This window comes from Dama dama, chromosome 26 (assembly GCF_033118175.1).
Source record: "Dama dama isolate Ldn47 chromosome 26, ASM3311817v1, whole genome shotgun sequence".
In the NCBI taxonomy this organism is placed as follows: domain Eukaryota; kingdom Metazoa; phylum Chordata; class Mammalia; order Artiodactyla; family Cervidae; genus Dama; species Dama dama.
In genome coordinates this window covers 52,333,151-52,359,155 of record NC_083706.1, presented here as the reverse complement: position 1 = coordinate 52,359,155, position 26,005 = coordinate 52,333,151, and the positions used below count along the sequence as shown (strand labels likewise).

At 40.4% G+C, this 26,005-nt stretch overlaps 1 protein-coding gene across 1 annotated transcript in view; it reads right to left on the bottom strand.

Moving 5' to 3' along the window:
• The window catches only part of PACRG (parkin coregulated), a 503,822-nt gene that overhangs the window by 227,064 nt on the left and 250,753 nt on the right, over nt 1–26,005 (bottom strand). The window contains exons 3-4 of the mRNA XM_061130166.1: nt 23,557–23,728; nt 335–484 (exon numbers count right to left, since the gene is read on the bottom strand). Of these exons, the coding sequence (XP_060986149.1) occupies nt 335–484; nt 23,557–23,728 (322 nt within the window). The remainder of the gene's footprint in view (nt 1–334; nt 485–23,556; nt 23,729–26,005) is intronic.

Sequence of the window (26,005 nt, the reverse complement as noted above, 5' to 3'; positions counted from 1 at the left end):
GTCAAGAGAAAGAACAAACTCAAAACCTAACAATATATTCAAAAGACAGTTAAAAACTTTGCAATTTTATTATTGTAAGATTACAGAACCGCTTCAGTGCTTCTGTGCTGAGTAAGTAAGCTGTACGTGTGAAGAGTAATAAATGAAATTGTTAATTTGACTATTTCTCTAGGGAGTAGGAGGAGAGGGGGTAGGGGTTATGCTGTTTAGATCTCTAAGTGGATCCTGGTTTATATGCAATAATAAATCCTAAATGTGTTGCTAATTAACTCTACTTCAAAGCACTCCCCCTTTTTAGTGCTTAAAAGACATTTTGATTCCTGGGGTAACTCACCATTCTTATTCTTAAAGATGTTCAGGATGGGAAGGAGTTGACGGTAGTAGGGCACCAACGCTTCACCCACCATCTCAGCTGACACGACCAGATGCTGTAGGACTTTAAGAGTGACGCAGATGACCTGTCGGTTCCGGAGGTTCAAGGCATCTATCCAGTGGGAAAAGGAACAAGCCAGAAAGAGCATTAATTTCTACAATGTTAGGGAAGTTTTGTAGGCCACCGTACTCTACTGGACTGTACTCTACTGGGGATCGCCAACGGGATGAGCCTTGATGATTACAGCTTGGAAAGATGTTTATAGCTCTTAATGCAAGACAGGATCTCATTTGCGTACTATTAATATCTCTTCTCCCAACTTGCACTGATTCCTCATCAGTCCTAAGAAAGCAACTCATTGTCCTCCACAGAAGAGGCTGGTGATGGCTGCGTAGCATGAAAGATAAAAGATCAGTTCATATCACCAGAGTTAAAGGACCCCATGAAGGTGGACGGGAGATAAATTTTTAGGCAACAACCCCTTTCAGCTAGCAGTCCATGCTATGCTTAAAACTACTGTCGTGAAAAAAAAAAAAAACACTTGGCAGGGAAGAAGGGACTGGGTACGGTGTGTATGAGTAGAAACTATAGACTGGTTACAAAAATCGAGAACGCTGTTGGTAGAGGGGACAGTGATTATATTTAGACTCTCAAGAAAGTAGGGAGGGAAAGCAATTTTTTTTTTAATGTTCAGAACTTTAGGAGGAATTAAGAGACCAAAGGAATACAAACGCTTTTAAAGAACAATTCTGAAGGCACAGTACAAGCTGTACTGTGGAGACAGGACAGGAGACAGTGAGTGACCTGGCATCCCCCACGTTGCACAGTCTGGAAACCCACTCCGGTGGGGAGTGCAGAGGGCCAGGGACCAGGCCGCTGATGACTGGCTGTGTAAACCTGACCAACTCCCCCCCACTTTCTTGGTCCCAGTTTTCTTAACTCTAAGAACTTATTATTTACTTTCTTAAATGGCTAAAAACTCCATGATTTAAATAGAAAAGCTATATAAAGCATTTATTAGAGAAGGTGGGCTTCCCAGGTGATGCTAGTGGTAAACAATGTAAGCAACACAAGCGACATGGGCTTGATCTCTGACTTGGGAAGATTCCCCTGGAGAAGGAAATGGAAACTTACTCCAGTGTTCTTGCCTGGAGAATCCCACAGACAGAGGAGCCTGGTGGGCTACAGGCCATAGGGTTGCAAAGAGTCAGTCTGAAGTGACTTAGCACGCATTATAGGAGGTCAAAGAAGGTGAATGGTAAACGGTGATGCCTGAGACTACTTCAGCACAAAATTAGAGGCTCTTATTTGTAATATTCTCCTTTCTAAAGAGAAGACTGACTATGACCTTAAAAAGTATGTTCCCTTTATGGAGGGATGAAAGGAACTGCTGCTGCTGCTAAGTCGCTTCAGTCGTGTCCGACTCTGTGCGACCCCAGAGACGGCAGCCCACCAGGCTCCCCCGTCCCTGGGATTCTCCAGGCAAGAACACTGGAGTGGGTTGCCATTGCCTTCTCCAATGCACGAAAGTGAAAAGTGAAAGTGAAATCGCTCAGTCGTGTCTGACTCTTCGTGACCCCATGGACGGCAGCCTACCAGGCTCCTCCGTCCAAGGGATTTTCCAGGCAAGAGTACTGGAGTGGGGTGTCATTGCCTTCTCCGGAAAGGAACTAGGCTATCCAAAAGAATGACACCATGGTCAATGCACCTGTGAGGCAGTCCTCACACTGTTCCTGAACTTCAACTCACATTTCCACCAGGAGCCTGTGTTTTGCTATCCCTTCAGATCCAGTCTGTCCCAAAGATAAGCTTCCTCCTCAAATTTTATCTTTTTCTTATTTACCCCATGTTGATACAACCAGGTTCCTAGCTGCTCAGAGTCAAGATCTCTTTCTCATCCTTTGCATTCTTCATGTTACAAAGTCATCTTATTATTTTCTTTCTGAGGTAGCCCTTGAATCTGTGTCCTCCCCACATCCTCACTCATCTGGTCCTGGGGCTCTATCCTCACCATCTCTTCTGGCCCTAGGAACTCCTCCACTGGAGCACTGCCCTACCCTCCTAACCCTGCTGCCTTCTTTCTTTCTCCATCCCCTCAACCTCAAAAGAAAAGTGTCTTTTCACACTGCTGCTGGATTAACCTTCTCAGAGCTTAATCGATGATCTTGCCACCTGCTCAAAAACTTCAGAGTCTCCCCCACACCATTTCCTAAAAAAAATAAAGTACTGGTGTAAACTCGTTAGGCACAAAGGTGACTCTTAGGGTAAGTTGGAACCAAATTAAATTCTCTGTTAAAAAATCCAAGAATATAAGGTATCACTTATACTGGTTTCACAGTTATTCCCTATGAAATCTCTAGGAAGTTTTTTAGAATAAAATGTGGTCAGCTTCATCCCCTCTAGCAACAAAATGGGGGTTGAGGTCTGAAACCACCTCAGGGCAGCCTCACAACTTGGGGTCCAGCTCAGACTACATTCTTGTTGGGTTTGAAAGTAAACACAAATGCAATGAATAGGGATGGCTTGACCTTTAACTCAGAGAACCAAGTTAAATATAACTATGGAATTTGATTGCATGATCGCTCATCATTACAGCACTTAGACACACTGCAGGCCATACCATATCTTTTGAAAAACAACCGAAAATAGAATGCTATAATTTAGCCTAAAAGCTGTAGTAATGAGACGCTCAAGAGTGGAGCCTCCGAGAACCATGGGAAGTTGGAGAGGGAGGTCGGGTACAGTGTCCTGTAGTTAGTAGTGGGGGTCCTTTTTTTCTGGTCTTAACCAAGTGAAAAGTTGCTTTGTCTATTTAGGAAGCCAGAGGTAATCGATCCCTACCGACTGACCCAGCTTCATTTTACAGAAGAGAACTGGGAGCCCTCAGAGACATCATTCTGAATGTTATGGGCAGTGGACATTGTTTCAGAAAGCTTACTAATGACGTTCAACATGTCGAGGGTTTGGTACGGTACTAGTAATTAACATGTATTGGATACCTCTGTATACCAGTAATTAAACTGAGTGTACTTTACATATATATTAGTTTACTTCATCTGCATTCATCAAATATTTATTGAGAATGCATTATGTACCAGTCATTATTTTTGGAACTGGAGATATAGAAGTAAACAACGCAGAGCACTCAGCCCCTCTGAGCTGGTAACACAGTAAATAAGAAGATACTGGACAAATACTGCAAGTATCCTGAGATTTCATAAGAAGGATCTGGTATTTAAACAGCAAATCAAAATGGGCGTTCAGCCCAGTCTAGGAAGTAGGGAAGGCTCCTAGACACAGGTGAAGACCCAAGGGATGAGTAGATGTTACGTACGTGAAGGAGAGGGGAAAGGCATGCTAGATTCCCTCCTCTTGGATAAAGGACTTCTTTTATAAGGTCCACTCCAGCTCACAGGGATAAAGTTCTAGTTAGCAATGTGGGAACAAAGCCTGATAGTGCAAAGAAACCATCTTCCAAATGGTTTTTATCATTGTGTATATGTTTTTCTTGGGATCATCAGGGAATGGTGGGAAGAAGTACGTGAGTATGTGTAGTTGTACATAAAAGGAGAGTGAGGCTGTACTACTTTTCCTCAAGTTAAAAGATTCCTAGGTCTCATCTTGTCTTACTAATCAAATAGAATCAGATGCCTAAAATCCCAGGTTTCTGCGTTTTCTCTCTATTCATCCCTCTATCCCACTCTGCTCCTTTAAAAGGACTCGTGGCCACATTAAGCTAAATATTTTATTACATTTATTACATATAAGTTTATCCATATATATATAATTAATTGATCACTTGGGGATAAATTAGTAATCTCTCTGACCATGGATAGTAATAATAGCTATTAGGAAAAGATATTTTATCTCATTGCAACCCCAACTGAATTAACATGATTGTGATAACTGTCAATGAATTGACAATGACTGACAATAAAATGCCTGAAATGTTACTCTTAATGGCATCTAAAATGGAACAGTGAGTCATCCTAAATGACCAGGTAATGGCTCTAAAACTTCTGCAGGAGCTGTGAAATAGAGCCAAGGTATGAAGCTTCCAGTGGTAAAGAATCTGCCTGCCAATGCAGGAGACGTCGGAGACATGGGTTTGATCCCTGGGTCAGGAAGATCGCTTGGAGGAGGGCACAGCAACCCACTCCAGTATTCTTGCCTGGAGAATCCCATGGATGGAGGAGCCTGGCAGGCTACAGTCCATGGGGTCACAAAGATTCGGAAATGACTGAGGAACTGAACACACACGCGATGCACTATAAAAGCCCCTTAACTTCACCCAAGAGATTTTCTTTCTTCTTTTTTTTTTAAAATATTGTCCATTCCCATGTCAGTTCCTCTATTTCTCTTCCTCATTCTCATGGAATTAAGAAATACCATTAAATTGGAAGTCTTTTTGTTCTTACTGTCCCAATAGAATTAAATAAAAAAGAGGTTTCTTTGGAAACAAAGTTCTTTTCTTTTGAAAAAGTATGTTAACAGATATAAAGAGAATATGATTCTATAGCTTGAAAGAGAAGAAATGTGTTTATTCTTGTGTTGATGAGTCTGAAAGCAATTGTCAAGATGTAAGTGAGGACTTTGAACTCGAGATTTAAGGTTTTGTAAAGGGTCTAACATGAGAAATCTACTGACATTATAGATCAACCAAGAGAACCTTTATATTCAGAAAATTGGATATCTATTGTACCGTTTACTGCTTTCAAGTATAATCAACAAGACAGGGCTTCCAGTTATATAGAAATTGTTGAAGAATAAGGGAAAAATAATTTAAAGTGAAAGTGGTAAAACATATTCATCTTAGATGGTTATAAGTTACATGGATGATTTTCTCAAGCATAAAACCCATTATTTCTATATAACTTTTTTGCAAGGTGGGAACATTTTCTAGCATTAGATATGATTCACTACTGTGGATCAGGTAGAAATATTTCTATTTCTTTTAAAATTGGATGCACCACACAAAATGCAAAAGCAAATAAGAAATTCTAAAAAACTTTTTTGACATATGGTATAAATGTTAATATCCTTGATATACAAATAGCTATCACAAACCAAAGAAAGATTGAACCTGTTAATTTAAAAAAGGGGCGAATAATATGAATAGATAACATACAAATTAATAAAGAGAAAAATTATTATTGTAAAACTTTCAACTTTGTTGATAATCAAATGCAAGGAAACACTTCTCTATAATTTTGAGTATCATATTAACAAAAAGTTTTTGGAAATTTAGTACTCAGTATGGAAGTAGGCCTGGGAAAAAAGGCAATCTCCTAATACCATATTGAAAACCCTTACAAACTTTCTATAGCAACATGCATGGACACTTGACCCAGCAATTTCACTTCTGGGCATTTAATCAAAGGAAGGATGAAGCTGTGCAGAAAGAGTTATAGGAAAGCATGTTATCAATACTATTAATTATTATGAGTAGCAAACTAAATGTTTTCAAAGCACTGATTTAAGCAAAACCTAGTATATCTGTAAAATGGAACATTATAAACTTATTAAAGTCATCTGCAACAGAAGATATTTGAAAAATAGGAAAATGTTTATAAGATACAGTTGAGTAAAGAAGGAGGTTATAAAGTATATTTTTGCTATGCTCTTATTTTGAGAATAGAATGTAAACACAGCGAAAGCTGGAGATTTATAAGCTCAGATATAGACAATAGAGACCTATCTTATCCATGGGCGTATGTAGACACTGGACTTTATTCCATTTAGAAATATTCTTTTTGACACTACTTTTTTAAAAAATTAACACACTTTGCATACTTACCTAAAATATTATTCTTCATGATCATAATTTATGTTTTAATGTAGCAGAATTCTAGCCCCCTCTCCTTGTTCTTTCTCAATATTTTCTTGATTGTTCTTTTTAAAAAAAATTTTTTTTAATGCCAAAAATATTTTGTGTTGTGGTGTAGCCGATTAATAATGTTGTGATGGTTTCAGGTGAACTGAATGAAGGGACTTAGCCATACACAAACATGCATCCATTCTCCTCCAAAACCCCCTCCCGATCCAGGCTGGCACATAACACTGAGCTGAGTTCCCTGTACTATACAGTACAGTAGGTTTTTGTTGGTGTCTACATTTTGAGATGAAATTTAGAATAATTTGATGGTTAAAAACTATGTTTGGCACTTTGATAAAATTTCCTGCAAATGTAGAGAATAAATAGCCAGAAATGGCCATCTGTCCATTCAGGAACATGTATTTCTTCACCTGTTCCTATTTTTCTTTCATTAATCTCCCCAGAAAAGTTTTAGAGTACTTTTCATGTACATTCTATGTACTTTTGTTAGGTTTGAAAGTAAAAGTGAAAGTTGCTCATTCATGTCTGACTCTTTGTGACCCCATGAACTGTACAGTCCATGGAATTCTCCAGGCCAGAATACTAGAGTGGGTAGCCTTTCCCTTCTCCAAAGGATCTTCCCAACCCAGTGACTGAACCCAGGTCTCCCACATTGCAGGCAGATTCTTTACCAGCTGAGCCACAAGGGAAGCCCAAGAATACTGGAGAGGGTAGCCTATCCCTTCTTCAGGGGATCTTCGTGACCCGGGAATTGAACCAGGGTCTCCTGCACTGCAGGCAGATTCTTTACCAACGGAGATGTCAGGGAAGCCCTTTGTCAGGCTTATTAGTGTTTGAATCATTCTTATTTATTTTGATATCTTATGTATTTTAATTTTACTGTGTAGACTATATATACATATAATATAAAATGTTATTTAACTATTTTTAAGTATACAATTCAGTGGCATTAGTTATATTCACAATATTGTACAATTATCACTATTTCCAAATTTTTAATCACCCGAAACAGAAACTCTATACTTCTTTTAAAAAAAAGCCCTCTCCACTCATGTCCCCTCGAGCCTTTGGTAAGCTCTTATCTACTTTCTATCTTTATGATTTGCCGATTATAGATATCCTAAAGTATTTTATGTATTATTTTTTCTGATGTTGAAATATTTAATTAATAATTACATTGCTGGGACCAATATCATGTTAGTTGAATTAAACTGAAATGAATATAAATTTTGCTAGTCAAGGAGCAGTAAACATATCTGTTTTTAATTTTCATAATATAATGAATTTGAAATATGCCTTCAAACCAAATTTAGGTTTTAAAATTATAGAAATTACTCTCCTTCCAAAACAGAACTCATCTGCTATACAAATAAATATCATGTGGCCTGAGTTCTCAATTAAAGCATCAGAGAATTTAGCTGTCTATTAAAAGTATTACCATTTTTCTGAAATTCATTGTTTTCCAGTAAGAAAAGCAGTATTTTTTTCTCTAATCTCACACAGAAAAGATTATTTTTATGCAAAATTCAGATTTTCCATCAAAGCGTTGTTATTACAAATGGGTAACTTTTTCCCTTGTTTGATAGATAAGATTATATTCTTTCCTGGTGGCTCAGATGGTAAACAGTCCACCTGCAATGTAGGAGACCTAGGTTCGATCCCTAGGTTGAGAAGATCCCCTGGAGAAGGGAATGGCTACCCAATCCAGTAATTCTTGCCTAAAGAATTCTATAGACAGAGGAGCCTGGAGGGGTCAGCTAAAGTCAGACACAACTGAGTGACTAACACTTTGATTTTTTCACTTTTCAGGACCATAGAATACAACTCAGTATTTGGTGACAGTGTTTGGCCTTTCTTTCCACTAAACACTTAGTTATAAAGATAGATACACAGATATAATTTGCCGAAATAAATGAGACCATCAGTTACCAAGGTGGTCTCCTCATTACAGTCAGTAGCATGATCTATTTAGTGCTCTCAACTTTCTATACACAGAGGAAGCTGAAGAACAATGTTATTCAAGACTCTTCTTCAATCCTTCTGCAAGCAAGGTTGGGCCTGTGTTTGCTCTCATACATACTGAAGTCTCTAACAGTGAAAGTGAAGTTGCTCAGTTGTGTCCGACTCTTTACGACCCCATGGACTGTAGCTTACCAGGCTTCTCCATCCATGGGATTTTCCAGGCCAGAATACTGGAGTGGGTTGCCATTTCCTTCTCCAGGGATCTTCCCCACCCAGGGATGGAACCTGGGTCTCCCTCATTGCAGGCAGACGCTTTACCCTCTGAGCCGCCAGGGAAGCCCCTGAAGTCTCTAACAGTATTTGAGAGCAAACTTGCCAGTACCCTCCTTTGTCAAAAAGCAGAAGAGGATCTGTTTCTTTGGAGTGGCCTGCTCCCCTGTCCCGATACTGCTGACTCAGTTCAACTTGAAGGAATGGGTGACAGGTGGAATGACCGCCAAATGAAGGAGCTGGCCAGTCTTGGGACCACTCTTAGAATAAAACCAAGTGACAATCTGCTGTGACAAGCAGGCGTTGCTTCTAAGAATTAGGGTTATGTTTCTCCCTTTGGTTGAGAAAAAGCATCTAAGTCTGAATTAGCTTTAAGATAACAGAAGTGGCAGACTATGAAGAAAGGTAGAGTGCACCCTGGAGAAGGCAATGGCACCCCACTCCAGTACTCTTGCCTGGAAAATCCCCTGGGCGGAGGCGCCTGGTGGGCTGCAGTCTGTGGGGTTGCTAAGCGTTGGACACGACTGAGAGACTTCACTTCCACTTTTCACTTTCATGCATTGGAGAAGGCAATGGCAACCCACTCCAGTGTTCTTGCCTGGAGAATCCCAGGGACGGGGGAGCCTGGTGGGCTGCTGTCTATGGGGTCGCACAGAGTCGGACATGACTGAAGCGATTTAGCAGCAGCAGCAGAGTGCCCCCAGGCTATTCATAAAATGAGAAAGTTGCAAGGTGTGCTACAAAACAGAAGATGAGGAAATACATTACTTTCCAAAAAGGAACTGCCTTTTCCTCCCCAAAGAAGAAATGCTTCCCTGGTGGTTCAGACGGGAGAGCATCTGTCTGCAATGCAGGAGACCCGGGTTTGATCCCTGGGTTAGGAAGATCCCCTGGAGAAGGAAATGGCAGCCCAGTACTCCAGTACTCTTGCCTGGAAAATCCCATGGACAGAGGAGCCTGGTAAGCTACAGCCCGTGGGGTTGCAAAGAGTCGGACATGACTGAGCAACTTCACTTTAAGCTTGACATCAATACCTGGTACAATTCTAGGACTAATTATTACTATTTAAGCAAGTGATCTGAGAGCTTCCAGAAAGACAGCATGGTTACTAGGAGCCAGTGTGAGTTCTCTGGAATGTCAGGCCAAGCTTATCTCATGCATTCTAACAAGTTCACTCACAAAAGAGATCATAAAAGACTGTATCACAAGGCATCTGGCAAGAATTCTCTTGAAGGCAAGATACAGAAATGGTTGAAGAATTAAGCGCTTTCTTTTTTCCTTATGTTGTGCGTAACTGAATTTAAGCAACATGCTCTGATGGTTTAGTATCAACCTGCATTGTCCCTGCTGGGATACTGCAATGGCCCATACTTGACCAAGTCCAATTTCCATCCAACATTTTGACTGTAACTTGGATGAAAGTTACAAAATCCAAATCTGTTAATTTTTTGATGACCCAGAGTTAGGAAGTCTGTGGAGACATGCCATGAAGGTTTTACATTATGACGCTCTTTAATGGGGAGTTAAAGGCAGTAAGGCAATTGACTGAGTGTGACAGAAATGGACAGCGAGGAAGGAGAGCGAGTAGCATCCTCCAGGGAGCTGGGCTTTCCAGCCCCGCCTGGCCGTGACGACGCATGTTCAACAGGACACGGCACTTAGGAAGAGCCTGCTTATCACATTACCTGGGCATCTCTACACAACTTCCACTAGTGACCACAACAGCTACTTAGGGGTGTGCATCAGTTCCCTTATCCTGGAGATGAAAACTAATCTCCTGAACTCGAGGAGATGGACCAATCTGTACAAGATGGTGGAGCCAGCACTAGAACCCAGAAGCCAGGTCCACGTTCTCCAGCGCTCACCCTAATCCCCGGAGACCACAGAGAAACACGGTCTTTAGTACCACCTACTGAAGCTCCCTTAGAAAATGGGGGATTCCAGATTCCATGAATTCCAATTTGGGAGCATCAGTTTTCTGTAGTAATATATAGATTAAGCCTAAACTCTTAAGTGGCTCCACATACAGAAAGGGCCATTTCTCACTCCTGGTCGATACCAAATTCACGTCTGCATGGGAGAGCAGAGACAAGAGCGGCCTGAGCGGTGGCTCTGAAATGAATGTGAAGCGAACACACTAATGGTTTCTTCTGTTCACAGTCCGCCGGCAGGCTCAGTGGTTCCCCGAAACTGTGTAACTGAGAAGTGCTTGGGAGGAGATAGATACTTGGTGTGCAAGAGATGTCTCTGCCATAGAACTCATGGTCTTCTGAGAAGCCAACTCTTTCACCTCCACGAAGCTGTCCTGTGCATGGGTCACATGGCACATGCAACTGAGTCAGTTAATCGAGTCCGTGTGTCCACTCCCCTTGACCACAGTTCTAAGCGGGGCCTGTGCCCCGAGCTGGTGCAGTCACGGTGCATCTTTGACTTTTATTCTTTCTGGAAATGAAGGGACAGTGACACTTGTTCTTTCCCACTGGTATAAATAAGAAATCGTGTAGTCTCAGGATCTAGTTGGGGCATCCTAAGGCCAAAAAGTGAGCCAGCTTTAACATGACCATGGATGAAACAGAGAAAGAGTTGACACTGGCGAGCCACCACGTTAAACCAACCCTGAAATGAGACCCAGGACTGTCCAATTAGTTCAGTCGCTCAGTCATGTCTGACTCTTTGAAGACCCCATGGATTGTAGCACGCTGGGCCTCCCTGTCTATCACCAACACCTGGAGCCTGCTCAAACTCATGTCCATTGAGTCAGTGATGCCATCCAACCATCTTATCCTCTGTCGCCCTCTTCTCCTCCTGCCCTCAATCTTTCCCAGCATCAGGGTCTTTTTAAATGAGTCAATTCTTCACATCAGGTGGCCAAAGGATAGTTCAGCTATGTGAACTTATTAAGCAAACCTGATTCTTTATAATAATTTGAATTTGTTTTCTTTTTTGTGTCTTGTAACCAAAAATAATCCTATGTAATACACATTTTTTTCATATTTTTAGAACAAATTATGTATTTTCTTCTTAAATTAAAAAGTTACTACTTTTTATCATTTTGAAAATAATTCAATCATAAAATTTCAAGAGATACAAGTAAAATTATTAGATCATAAAAATAGTGCATTTCAATTGGACTTGCTGCTTTCTGATTAAACAGAACTCTCAAAATAATTTTTGTATTGTGATATGGATTCTCATATTTTATCTTTCCTTGGTATATTTTTTCCCACTGAGCATTCTTTAAAAAGGCCAATTTTGCTTCTGAAAATGTTATTGTTTAAATTGCTTCAGCTGTGTCTGTGCATGTTTGTCCTTTATAGCTGGGTGACCTCAACTCATTAGAGCTCTCCTAATGAGGCCACTGTTTACTGTCCTGTCTGTTTGCAGATCAGTGATATTTCTGTAATTCTTTAGCAGCCAGGTCACCTTGCCTCCTAGTGGACCATCTCACAAATGTATGTTACACTGATAAATGAAAGGCATCACATAAAACAATGGAGATGAATAAATAATTACTCTCACTACTTAAATAATTCCTCTAATAAGTGGAAAGCATTATATCATTATACGCTTTATTTGTTGTTTCATATTAAGGATTCTTACCAGGTGGTTTTTATATACTATGCAATACAATGGCAAGCCTAAATGGCCACTTCATGCTTTTGACTATGATGCCTATACAAATTTCAGTGTGGACAGCAGGTATGTACCTGATTAATTTTGAAAATATTGATATTTTGATGCATCTACTGTGTACCAGGCAGTGCATTCGATGACGTGAAAGTCAAAGTGTCAGTTGGTCAGCTGTATCCGGTTCCTTGCCACCCCATGAACCGTAGCCTGCCAGGCTCCTCTGTCCATGGAATTCTCCAGGCAAGAATCCTGCAGGGGGTTGCCATTTCCTTCTCCAGGGGACCTTCCCAAGTCAGGGATCGAACTCATGTCTCCTATGTCTCCTGCATTGGCAGGCAGGTTTTTACCATCTGAGTGGGTATATATTACTTTCTAATGTTATATTCTAAATGACATAGAGAGAGAGATACAAAGTTCTGTAGAAACAGGAGGGCAGGGTGTGGAGAGGACTAGAGTTGAGGGTAGGGAGAGAGAGAAGAATCAAAAGAAGATCTCAAGACAATTCCTATTGGAAGGGGGTTTTGAAGGTTGCTTCAGGGCTTCCCTGGTGTCTCAAATAAAGAATCCACCTGCAATGCAGAAGATTCAGGTTCTCCTGGGTCAGGTCGGGAGGATCTCCTGGAGAAGGGAATGGTTACCCACTTCAGTATGCTTGCCTGGAGGCTACAGTCCATGGGATCGCAAAGAATTGGACACAACTGAGTGACTAACACTCACACTTTAGGCATTTGTTAATGTGTGAGAATGGGTATATTTCAAAGAGAGCATAGACACACAATTAGAAAAGCGCAAGACAAGTTCTACAGCACAGTTTGGCTAAAGAATGGGGTGCATGAAGGGAAACAGGGAAAGACCAAGTCAAGAACATAGTACACAGCCAGATACTTTAATGGGAACCCTTGACTGTCATGCCAAAGAATGACAAGTAGGCAGAAGCCGGATGGGAGTCCGTCCTTGCACAATGGAAATGTGCAAGGTAAGACTTGTGAGCTGAAAGGTTTTTTGTCTCTAAAAATTAAGGTGTGTGTCCTGAGGCAGAAGGAAACAGAGGTACTTAATTGAGGTATCAGAGAACAGAGTTTTGGGCTGGCAGAGCATGAAAAAAAAAATTAAGAGGAGGGAATTCTGGAAGGTAGAGACCTATAGACGAAGTAAACAAAAAAATCTGCATGGAAGTTCTGCCTGAGCTGATCTCTCAGGATAACACACCTAAGAGAGATCCCAGTAGGCATGGGAACTGAGCAGAAGTTGGAAGACGAAAGAACTGAAGATGAAAGAGCTTAGCTGGCTGTTCCCACAGGGAACACAAAGTTTAGAGTTTGTGTTTAGCAGGTTAACTGTCCATTAGAATTAGAACTGACACTCTTTGAAGGAAACAGAATCCAGAGTCTCTGCAATTTACTAGTCATAACGTCCGTTGTAGAATTACAACATTCTGGCCTCTAAGCAACTATGGTGAAGAGAACACCTCCATCCCCATCAACCTGAGGTGGGCATGCAGCAGATGTGAGAAACCCAGGACTTTAAGTCACTTACTGTTGTAAGCTTTTGATTTTGGAGACTGGTTGTTATTTCAACATAACCTAGCCTTCTCTGATTGAAAAAAATAAAATTAAAGATTCCCTCTATCATATTAAGAGAATTTCCTTCTATTCTTACTTTGTTTTAAAAATACAAATGGGTGGGTATTGAATTTTATCAAATGCTTTTTACTATCATTTGAGAAGCTTGATTTTTACCCTTTAATACACAAATATCAATGCCATTAACTGATTCTACTACTGTTAAGCCAATCTTATCTTCCTGAAATAAAACCAACTTTGTCATGAGATACTAATCATTTTTATGTATCAATGGATTCAGTGTGCTAGTAATTTTGTTCAGAAATTTTTCATTAATATTTATGAATGAGGTTGTCGTGGAAGATTCCCCCTTGTAATTTCTTCTAATGTCCTTGTTGGTAGCAAATTATGTTGCATCATAGAAGGATATAGACTCTAAATTCTCTATTTTCATTATTTGGGAAAATTTGAGGAAGATTTAAACTATTTTTTCATTAAGTCTTCGGCACAACTAACCAAGCCTTCTATTATCTTTGTATGAGGAATTTTAATTATGAATTTAATTTCTTCACTTTATATACTACCCTATGTACTTTAACTTATTTTTTATTTTTCTAGTGTCAGTTTTGGTAAGTTACATATTCCAAAAACTTGACCATTTAATTGAAATTTCAAAGTTTTAGGGATAAAGTGGTTTATAATATACTATCAAGATATCCTATCAATGTCTGTAGGGCCTAAACAGCATTCCCTTTTTCTTTTCTGACATGGGCTATTTTTGCCTTCTTTTTCACTTTTTTATTTATTAACTTTTACAAGTGTTTATCAATTTTATTAATCATGTCAAGAAACCAATCAGTGTTTAGTTTTAATGCTCTCACTTGCACAACTGTATCCCATTTTTATTTTACTGTGCTTTTATACTAATAATTTGTTCTTCCTTTGACATTCTTTTACTGTTCTTCCTGTCATTTATTAAGATGGATACTTAATACACTGTTTTCCTTGTTTTTCTTTTTTTATAACATGTTTAAAGCTACATATTTTCTTGTAATCCTATTTTACCACCTCATATGTGTTAAATATTTTAATATATTTTTGCCATATTTTAATGCAATATTTTTTGTAAGTTTTTAATATGTAATTTATGTGATATTTTCATTATTATGCAGTTAGAATAGCTTAAAATTTCATTAGAATTTCTCATCTGACTCATGGGGTATGTAAAAGTATATGTCAATTTCAAAATATATGGGAATGCTTTAGTTATTGCTTTAAAAAAATGATCTCTAGCATAAATTGCATTTTGGTTATATAACATCCTTCGTATGCTTTCCATGCACTGATATGTTTTGAGGTTTGTTTTATGGCATAGGATATGTTTGATTTTTATAAATATTCTCTATGTGTCTAAAAAATGTCCCCTGTGGTGGATGCAGCGCTGAGCTCTGCAAAGAAGAGAAGACGCTCAGGAGACCCAGATAGGACTCAACTCCTCAGGCCCACCGTCTGGCCACTGTATGACCTGGACATTTTTCTTAAATTTTACATGCCTCAGTTTTGTCACCTGTGAAATGAGGATTAGAGCAGCTAGATTGAATAATACGATTTGAATCCTATCTGGATAAACCAACTGCATTGAGGAAGATGTGGTGTATACATACATGATAGAATATTATTCAGCCATAAAACAAATACAATTCTGACATTTGCTGAAATGTGAATGGACCTAGAGGATATTATGCTTTAGCGAAACAAGTCAGAGAAAGACACATACTGTATGTTATCAGTTATTCATGGAATCTAAAAATAAAACAGAAGAATGAATACAACAAAATGGAAACCAACTCACAGATAAAGAGAACGAACCAGTGGTTAACAACGAGGAGAAGGAAGGGGAGGGGTAAGACAGGCGTCTTGTATTCAGAGAGACAAAGTACATGTATAAAATAAATAAGCCACAAAGATACGCTGTGCAGCGTAGGGAATATAGCTAATATTTTGTAACAACTTGAAACGGAGTATAACCTGTGACAATATTGAATCACTATACTATATACCTGAAACCAAGATAAAATTGTAAATCAGCTACAATTCAATACAAAATTTAAAATGTATAAACCTAAAGTTAAATAGGGCTTCCCTGGTGGCTCAGCTGGTAAAGAATTTCCCTGCAATGCAGGAGACCCCAGTTCAATTCCTGGGTCGGGAAGATCCCCTGGAGAAGGGATGAGCTACCAACTCTGGTATTGTTGGGCTTCCCTGGTGGCCCAGATGGTAAAGAATCCAGCCTGCAATGCAGCAGACCTGGGTTCACTCCCTGGGTTTGGAAGATCCACTGGGTTGGGAAGTTAAATAGAAAGAAGGTGAGACTTTAAAAAATAATATAAAACATAAAATACAGAAACCACTGGCTGACAATAAATTAGAGAGAAAATATAAATGAATACTATTATCCCCATCTTATAGATGAGGCAACAATGTTACATGGAGGAAAGCAACTCGCCTCAGGTCATGTGGCAACTGAACAGCTCAGCGAGGATTAGACGCTGGGGAGTCTGATAGCATAGAAGCTACTCACGACTAGTACACCATCCTGTTGACCTATATCCAGGAGTGGGAAAGTCATAAAAGCTAGTAGAAAGGAAGATAACTGTTAACTGAATGAGGGGAAAAAGGATATAATGAGTTAGGAAGGAAAAAAAAATACACAGACACTCAAATCCTATAAATCTATAGTACATATTCATGGAGAAATAAAAGAATGGGCATAATGTACTGATAAAAGAAGGGAACAAAATACTATTTAAAAAGAGCAATGAGAATAAGGTAAGATTAGATAACACATTATTCAATCGTATTTCTGGGAGATAAAGTCAAGGTAATTTCCCCAGGAAGTAGAACTAAGACAGAGTTGGAAAACATGAACAAAAGGCTAACAAAATGAAAGAATCAGCCCATAAGGTGCAATGGATTGTAGCAGGAATTACAGCAGAGAAGTAAGAGAAAGTGGGGGGGGGGGGGACATCATTAAAGGAATAATACATGAAAAGCTTCTAGCGCTGGAAGACATATGTCTCTAAACCGAAATTTCCCAGGACAATGAATGAAAACGTAGTCGCATCATAGCCTATCAGCGTGAAATTTCACATTACCAGAGATGAAGAGAACTACCAGGAGGCTCTCGGAGACTGTGGGAAATGAACCACAGGCAAGTGGCTAGAAACAGGTGGCAATCAAGGCTTTCAAAGCAGTGTAAGGACCTGGGAGGCAGCAGAGACAGGACCTCAAAGTTCTGGATGAAAATGATTTTCAGTGTGGCCAAACTAATAAGTGTGATGGTAGACTTTTCAGATAAGCGAGGACTGAAAAATACACCTTTCACGTACTCACAAGAAACGACTGGAAGGTGTGCACTTTAAAAACATGAGGAGGGAAACAGGGCAGACAGCTAAGAAAAAAAGAGGTCAAACAGGAAAGAGGAGTAAGGAGAAGAGGCAGAAAGGCGGAGGGCATGAGGGGTGTCTCCAGGGACAGAAAGGGAATCGATGAGTTGTCTGATGCTCTGAACATGGGGAAAAGAATGTTCATTTCTAGATCCTGAAGAATTTGAAAAAAAAAAAATAGCAAGCATATGGGCTTCTCAGGTGGTACAGAGGTAAAGCATACACTGTGCAATGCAGGAGATGCAAGGTGAGTTTGATCCCTGGGTATACACAAAACAAGCAAACAAAATGAGAGGCAATGATCAATGCTAAGAAAAACAAGTTGCCCAAGAAAAAAAATGGAATCATAGTGATTGTGCAATCTGCGGTGGACAGTTATCTGCTGTTCAGTCACTCAGTCATGTCCAACTCTTTGTGACCCCATCACTGCAGCACGCCAGGCTCCCCTGTCCTCCACCGTCTCCCAGAGTTTGCTCCAATTCATGTCCGTTGAGTCGATCACGCTATCTAACCATTTCATCCTCTGCCACCTCCTCTCCTTTTGCCTTCATTCTTTCCCAGCATCAGTATCTTTTCCAATGAGTCGGCTCTTCTCATCAGGTGACCAAAGTTTTGGAGCTTCAGCTTCAGCTTCAGTCCTTCCAATGAATATTCAGGGTTGATTCCCTTTAGGATGGACTGGTTTGACCTCCTTGCATTCCCAAAGGACTCTTAAGAGTCTTCTCCAGCACCACAGTTCGAAAGCAACTATGTCATCACGAGAGTGTAACAATTGATTACTGATTTATACAAAACTTGCATAAAACAATATTGATAGGCTGGAGGAAGAAAGAAGGCAAGTTTGGGTAGGAGAGGCAAATTCTTACCATTATTCCGTGTGTGATAGCCCCCACAAGAACCATACTGTTGGAACAATCAGACACTGGGAACTCTCTCTCAAATACGTTTTCAAACCAAGGCTCTTCTCTTGTGATAAGTGATTATTTCTCCTGTGTATTTGTGATTATCACAAATTATTTGATTTTCCTTTTGTCATCTTATTGTTTTTTTGTTTTTTTTTTGCATGCTCCTTTGGCTTTTTTAAAAAAAGTTGTTGCCTTATTGAGAGTGTTTCATTTCTCTTTCCCTAGTATTTCATCTGATGCGCTTCCCTGGTGGCTCAGACGGTAAAGATTCTGCCTGCAATGCGGGAGGCCTGGGTTCAATCCCTGGGCTGGGAATATCGCCTGGAGGAGGACATGGCAACCCACACCAGTATTCTTGCCTGGAGAAACCCGTGGACAGAGGAGCCTGGTGGGCCACAGTCCATGGGGTCACAAAGAGCTGGTCACCACTGAAGGACTAAGCACAGCACAGCACAGTACTTCATCTGATATACCATCTATTTTAATCTACTGATAGATACTTCTTGGGTCTAAACATCAAACTTTATGTATCTTTAGTTAGTCATATCATGAATGAAGCGGTTTCCCAGATTTATTATATATAAGAAAATGATCATGCATCTGTCTTCTACCAGCTCATTCCCCAACGTGCTCTCAAGCCCAGGGTCTTGCAGCAGGGTCTAGGTGTTCCAGCATAACCTTGACCCCACAGCCTTGCCTTGACCCCACAGCAGCAGCCTCAACCGGGGGCTTGATAGAAATGTAGCATCTCAGGTCCGCTTCACATCTACTGATTGTGGAACCTTTATTATCCTGGGGCCTGTAAACAATTCATGTGTGCGGGAAAGCCGGGAAGTGGTGCTTTAGAAGGTAGGCAGTCCTCTTGGTTTGGTAAAGATTGTACACAGATTTTAGGGCCCAAGGTCAGGCCATGGAGGAAGGACCAGCCTCTTACTGTCTCTCAATCAAGAGGTTTCTCTTCTTCCAGAAGCACAAAATATCAGTCTAGCAGCTGATTGTTCTTCCAGAACACGATGTCATTGTTTACACAGCCCAGAGGGTCATGACAACAGCATCTTTATTGTGAATATTTTTGTCAATGTAAATTCATCCTCTTTACATACATGGAACTTTTCATTAAATTCTACTTTTCTAAAAAAAAAAAAAATTAAACTAACTACTCCTGCCTTCTTTTTCCCCCAATATAGCTTTTAATTTAAACACTTAAGTGTTACTTGCTTTCATATGTAAAGAGAGCTTATATTCAGATTTTGTTTTTCACAAACCAATTTGAAATTTAATATTCATAGCTGATGTATTTGCTTTCACATTTTAACCTTATTTTGTGCTTTTGGCTCTAAGCACTTCCTTGCTGCCTACTCAATTTCATTCTTTTAAAATACAGACTCTTTAAATACTTTTATCTTCTCCATTGACTCTGAAGGTTTATACCCAAATTCTCTGGATATTTTTTTGGTTGTTGTTGTTGCCATGTTATATACAAAATAATTATTTGACATTTCATGCAGTTTTGAAACTCTTTTCCATCAACTATTTAAACCTAACCCTAGATTTAGTGACTTAATGCAACTTGCTTTTCAAACTGTGACATCCTCATTTTTGGGTTCTTAACTTGGCTTTACTCTCAGAGTTACAGCACATCCACGGTAACCTTTTGCATGAAGGACAGGTGGGCATTACGCTCATTGAGCCCATCAGTCTCCTTCTTCTTCTCCTACTCCTTTTTTTTAAAACCAATTTTCATTCAGTTTATTAATCACGCCTTTTTACTCAGAGGAGTAAATGCACATCAGTTATTTCTCCTCCGATTCTCATTGCTCTCTGGAATTTACTCTTACAAAAATGTCTTAGCCCGTGCTATTGTTATTTCTTTGTGTGTACCATTTTTTCCCCCTCTCCAGATGCTTCTCTTTGTAATGAACCTTTTCTACCTGCAAATTAAGGGCCACTTTTTATCTCTGAAAACTTCTTTCCATCCTCTCTGTCACTATGTCACTATCATCTCTTTTCCGGTTGTTTTGACGATTCCCCTGGGGACCTCCTGTAACTTTGAGTTTCTGCAGGCGTCCTCTGTTCTCCACTTTCTGCTCTTCCCTCACGTTGCTTGTCATCCTTGTCTTTCCTAAGGGTGGTTCTTAAGGCGCTGGTCTGCGTGTACCATTCCACGTTGTGCAGTTGATGATTCTCTGTGCCTCTGTGGGGAATGTTAATTCTGCTGAAACGTTTTCAGTTTTCCTTTTCTCACTCAGCATTGGCTTACTTTCATGTGAGTCTGGCCTCCTCTTGTGAATTTCTCCCTTATCTTCCCGAATCCTGAGGATGTCAAACACATTTGTACGAGTTTCTTCTGGATCCTAGGCAAAATGTTGTTGAGGTGTTAGTTTTTTTTTTTTTCCTCCTGTGATAATTCATATTTTCTTCCCTGTGTGTAGCAACTTGTTTTGATTGGCCCCCATGTGGCTGGGTTATTGTTCCTGTTCTTGCTTTGGCTGAAGAGAGAGAGTTCTCAACCCCGAGTCTGCAGGTTGCTCTTGGAGCCTCCTGGTCCCCCTGCGGCTAGGAGAATCCCCTTCCGCGTTCGCAAAGCAAAGTTTCCAGGGACTTCTTCCTGGGATTGCTCTGCTGGATTCGGATGGATTTATGCTCTCTTCACTGGATGGAGTACATAGAAGTCTATGGTGCACAGTCTGGATTGCTCAGAGGGTCCTTCCCGTTTCATCCTTGCCCACAATGTTTTGATGTTGCTCTCAGCAATCAACGCTCCATGTCCAACACCAAATACTCTATACTGGGAATGTTTGTACTTTTTTACCCAGAATAACTCAAAAAGGTGGAAATGAGACAATGGGAGGGGGAAGGGGAACACCCATAGTGATGCCATAAAGCATCATAAAGGGAGAAATGTATTAATTGAGTGTGCACTGTTCCTATTATTACTCGATGACCCCACTTGGGGTCTTGACCCAAGGAGAAAAGAAGGCAGTGAAATGTCTCATCTCTTTTTATATTAGAAAGTGTAGAGACTCTGAATGTGTCCATCTCTCCTTACAGCATTATCAACCTTTTATTTAGTTGAAATAAACCCCAGATTCTATACATAGATAGGCAGGTAATCCCATTTACAGCTTCACAGGGAGTTGATATATTTTTGCTTTGCCTTCAGAGATATTCATTATCTCTGAATTAGAATTCAAGAAAAGTTGTTAAAGTACTTCTAGCTGGTGGTGGTGGTGGTGAGGTTAATTTTTGTCCCCGGAATGAGTCAAAATTTTCCTAGTAGTGTGGTCTGAAAATAAGGTACATAAGGCCGTGATGAATTACCCAGTTATGTGCATCATCCCGCTTCTGGATTGATGAGCTTCCTTCCAGAATTCAACCTGAAACATGTAGCTTATGTATATAATGTCTTTCATACTGTGCTGGGACTGTGCCTGATCTTGCAGAGTTAATCACTATTCTTTGCTGAGAGAAGTTTGCCTTTCAGTGAAGCAGACAAATTGAGAAAAGCAAGCTGAGTGAGGTTTCAGGGTAAGTGTATAATCGCAGAAGCCCAGGATGGCAAACAAGGATATCTCCCGAGACAGGTTGCCATTGCTTCTGGAACCTTAAATGATCAAATCCATGCAGATTAATAGTTACATGCTGTGGTTGTTTAGAGGCTAAGTTGTGTCTAACTGCTTGCAACCACATGGACTGTAAGCCCCCTGGGTGCCTCTGTCCTTGGGATTCTCCAGGCAAGAATACTGGAGCAAGTTGCCATTTCCACCTCGAGGGGATCTTCCCGACCCAGGGTTGGAAACTGAGTCTCGCGCATGTTGGCAGGTGGATTCTTTACTGCTGAAAGTGACTATTCCCTGACAGGTCACGTTTACTGCGTTCTTCATGTTTTCACTCATCAGTAAATGACCTTTGGGTGTGGTCATGTACTTAGAACACATCACTTCTCTTAACTCACTGAATTATTTTCAAAACACTCAAATCAAATAAGATTGAAAATCCTTCCACCTTGGCCTACAATATGCTATTTGGGGATGTTTTGTAAATGGTATAATATTTTATAAATAGTATAATCAAAGTATTACTTAGAAACTCTCTTTCTGCCCTTCAGTGTTTTCAACAGAGCTATGAGGAGGAGACTGCTGAGAAGGCAGAGATTCCAATGTGGACAGTTTATTGCCAAGAAAAGAACAGATTTTGGAAATTGCAGCCATTCTGATGGGTGCAGGAGGAAAGGATAATGTACTTTCAAGATAGTTCCTGGGTAGAATGTTCTGGGCCTTTTGTGTTTATCAATAAAACTGGTACATCATTTTTAGAAGATGTAGCATTTCAACTAGGATTTAACATATTTAAAAATTATGACTTGTTGGAAAGAATAAATCACTTCTGGAAAAGGTTTCAATATAACTCAGGATTATATATCCTTCCAGAAGGTCTTTAAAGATCAGCCCCTTCACTCAGCTGATGCATGGGTGGAAACAAAAAGTGGTTTTTAAAAAGTTGGCTCAGACAGTAAGGAATCTGCCTGCAATGCGGGAGACTTGGGTTCAATCCCTGGACTGGGAAGATCCCCTGGAGAAGGAAATGGCAACCCACTCCAGTATTCTTGCCTGAAGAATCCCATGGACAGAGAAGCCTGGTGGGCTACAGTCCATGGGGTTGCAAACAGTCAGATGCAACAGAGTGACTAACACTTTCTTTTGAAGAGTATTTTTCCTTCCACACTGTTTTCACAGCAGGCAGCAAAGTCCTCTTGTTTGGTTTCACTTTCTATATCTTGGCGGAAATTGGGAGTGGTCAGTCATGGATCTCTTAGAGAAAGACATGAGAGCAAGTTTTAAAGCTGACTTGATTTAAGCAGTGATGGAAGCACTGCCTCAAAATATGGAATTCTAATGACACTTTAGTGAAATCAATAAAACAGGGGCCATGGATCAGATTAAGTAATCCAGACTGTGGGAAATAAACGATCCTGTCTTGAACTATCTTGTTCTCGTTTTCACCACACCACATGGCAAGACTACCCCTGAGATGGTGAGGGTGGGAGTGTCCGTATCCAGGAGACCAGGCAGGCGTCCTGTCCATCAACCCGGGCAGTGGTCCATCCTGGAGACTCAAGTGAGTGGAACTAGGGGTGGGGAAGCACGGACGTGCTCATCCCGTGTGCCGTGGGGCGGCCAAGCCCAGATCCAGTGGGTGGATGCCTGAGGCAGCCCTGGCTGGGAAGGGGTGGGCTCTCCTCTGCCCCTGGGCTGCTCAGGGGCACTGATCCCTGCTTTCAATCAGCAGCACGGACAAAAGCAGAAGCAGCCGCAGGCGGGCAGGTCGGCAACCCCGGTGCAGGCAGAGTCTGGGGCCCCACGGGGGCCGGGCCTGGCCACTGGGACTTGAGGAGACCTGATGGGACGCTTCAGGAGATCTGGAGTTTCTGGCCCCGAAAGTTGGTTTATAAAAATTCCTGCAAAACCTGGGGATAAACCTCAGTCCATTGGGTTTTATTGCTTAATTAGCGAGTTGTCAGCAAGTGGCAGCATATAAACTGAGTGATGCTTTTTTTCACCTGTTCACTTACTTTTTATCGGGATAATGAGCTGTGGAATGACAGGAAGAATCTTGTTCCCCCCGTGTTCCAGCATGTCGTGGATTCCTTGCCGAGCGAAAAACTCATAGGGAAATGTCATTTCACAGAGCCCATCAAAAAACAGAGGCAGATAATGATGGTAATCCAGCTTCTCAATTTCTACCTGAAAGGAGAGAGAAAAAAAATAATGTCATGTGAAAACAAAAATGAGGCAAAGCGTGGCTGGCCCAACTGAGAAGCTGTCAGCAACTTAGGAGAAGTAAGTTCTTCAGAACTTCAGGAAGGTTTTAGTAACCAGCTCATCTAATGACCAGAAGTATACTGTCAGGTCTTTAATCTAGAAACGAGGTTAAAATCATTGATATTTAAATCTTACCAGATTAAAATCATAATCTACATTGGGAGCATTTTAGTATTTGGGGGGGGGGTGGTGGTACCTAGGTTAATTTTTTTCTACCATTTGGTACAAAGGCAACAGTGAAAAGGGGTTCAAGAAGTCCAGGTATGTATACTGAAAAGATATAAAATGGGGGAAAAAATAGCTGAGAAGAGATTAGCACCTGAATTTCTAAAAACAAGAATCTAATTGCACATTAATATATCTTATGAGGTATGTCTTTTCAGGACCTGGCAAATATGAAAGTGAGGGGTAAAATATGATCCCATGGATGTCTCCTGGAGCTGGATGTCAAGTAGAATGTTGGGGCCATCGAGAAAAAATGGGAAAGACAGACACTGGGCTGAACTTAAATAGACCACTGACACATCAACGTTAAAATATCCCAAATCTCTGGTCTGTTTCTTCTGGGGGCAGAGATATATCACTTTTCCACCTCTATATACTTCACTCTCAATAATGCCTACATGACCTCCTGTCCAGACCTTTGCAGTTGTATCAAGCACCAGAAGGAATGGGAACAAAAATTGCAGAAGAGAGAAAAGAGGTGGTACTTTGGGAGCCGTTCACATGTAGATTTGTTCTAGTCCAGATCCTCTACTGTCTAGAATATCCATGAGCTGACTTAGTACCTGCAGGTGACAGAAGGGGTGGTGAGGTCATGGATGGACAGAAGCCAATAGACTAGGATTGTGGATATAATACACCTACAGGGCAAAGGATGCAGTGTTCCCAGGAAGAGGTGCAAATTTCCCCAGTTTTCAAGTCCTTATGAAAGCACCCAGCTTCCAATTATCACTGTAATTAAGTGAGGATTCCATCAGGACCTCAGAGAAACCCTTTTACGTTAGGAAGTTTTCAGAGCCTCCAGTTCTCGCCCAGAATTCTGGAGTGTCTATCCTTCCTGCCCCTGGTGTGAATAACAAATAATAACTCCTCCACACTTCTGAGTGCTTACCATGAGTCTGGGTGAATCAAATGTCCTCAGATTCCCCAAGCGGGAGGTCTGTCTCCAGACTGCTCGTGAATTACCCGGCTAACTAAGGAAGTAAGGACTCAAGATTTGAATGTTCATGTCCTTTTGGAAGTAGGGCTTGGAAAATAAATCTTAAATGGAGGTATATCAGATATGTTTTACTTTGTATTGCTTGGATGACTAAAATTTGCTTTATTCATGGTAAAAGTTTATGAAATCTGTATTTAATACTAACCTTCTCAAGGATTTTTGGGTATTTGAAAACATTTTAGAGTGCTATTTTTCACAATTAAAAAAATCAATACATCATTCAGCTTCAAAAGGTACAGTGCTATTGTCTACAGTTTTACCTTGTAACCTAATTTTATAATGTGTCACCTGTACTATAGTTTTCACTTTTTGCTATATCTTTTTAAGCCCATTGTTGCATTTTTACATATGTCTCTTATAAAGGAGCAAATCATTACATGTTGTACTTTAATATGAGCTAAGACTTTGTATTTTAATATATGTCTGGCTAATGTCTGTCATCTTAATTTTTGGTCTCTGAATGTTATTTTTCATTTACTTTTTCCTTTCAATTTTGTAGTTTTGTCATATGGATTGTTTTACTTACATTTTGGTGTGTGATGACTTTAAAGAAAAAATAGCCTGTATAAATATTTCACTGCATCTATGTCACAGCTTTCTCAAACATTTAAAAACTGTATTTATCTTATTGAAGTAATTTAAAAATATCCCACTAAGATAACTGACATGCCCATTTTTCCTTGGAATTTTGTTTTTTTTTTTTTTTGGTATGATTTGGAGCAACAACTCCAACATCAACAAGAGCACCAATAAAAATGTCATTTTATGGTACCAAACACTACTGTGAATACTTATGTGTACTAGTTCACTTAATCCTCATAAAAGCTCTAAGTAGGAACAGGCTCTGTCGCTCAGTCGTGTCCGACTCTTTGCGACCCCGTGGACTGTAGCCCTCCAGGCTCCCCTGTCCATGGGATTCTCCAAGCAAGAACACCGGAGTGAGTAGCCACGTCCTCCTCCAGGGGATCTGCCTGACC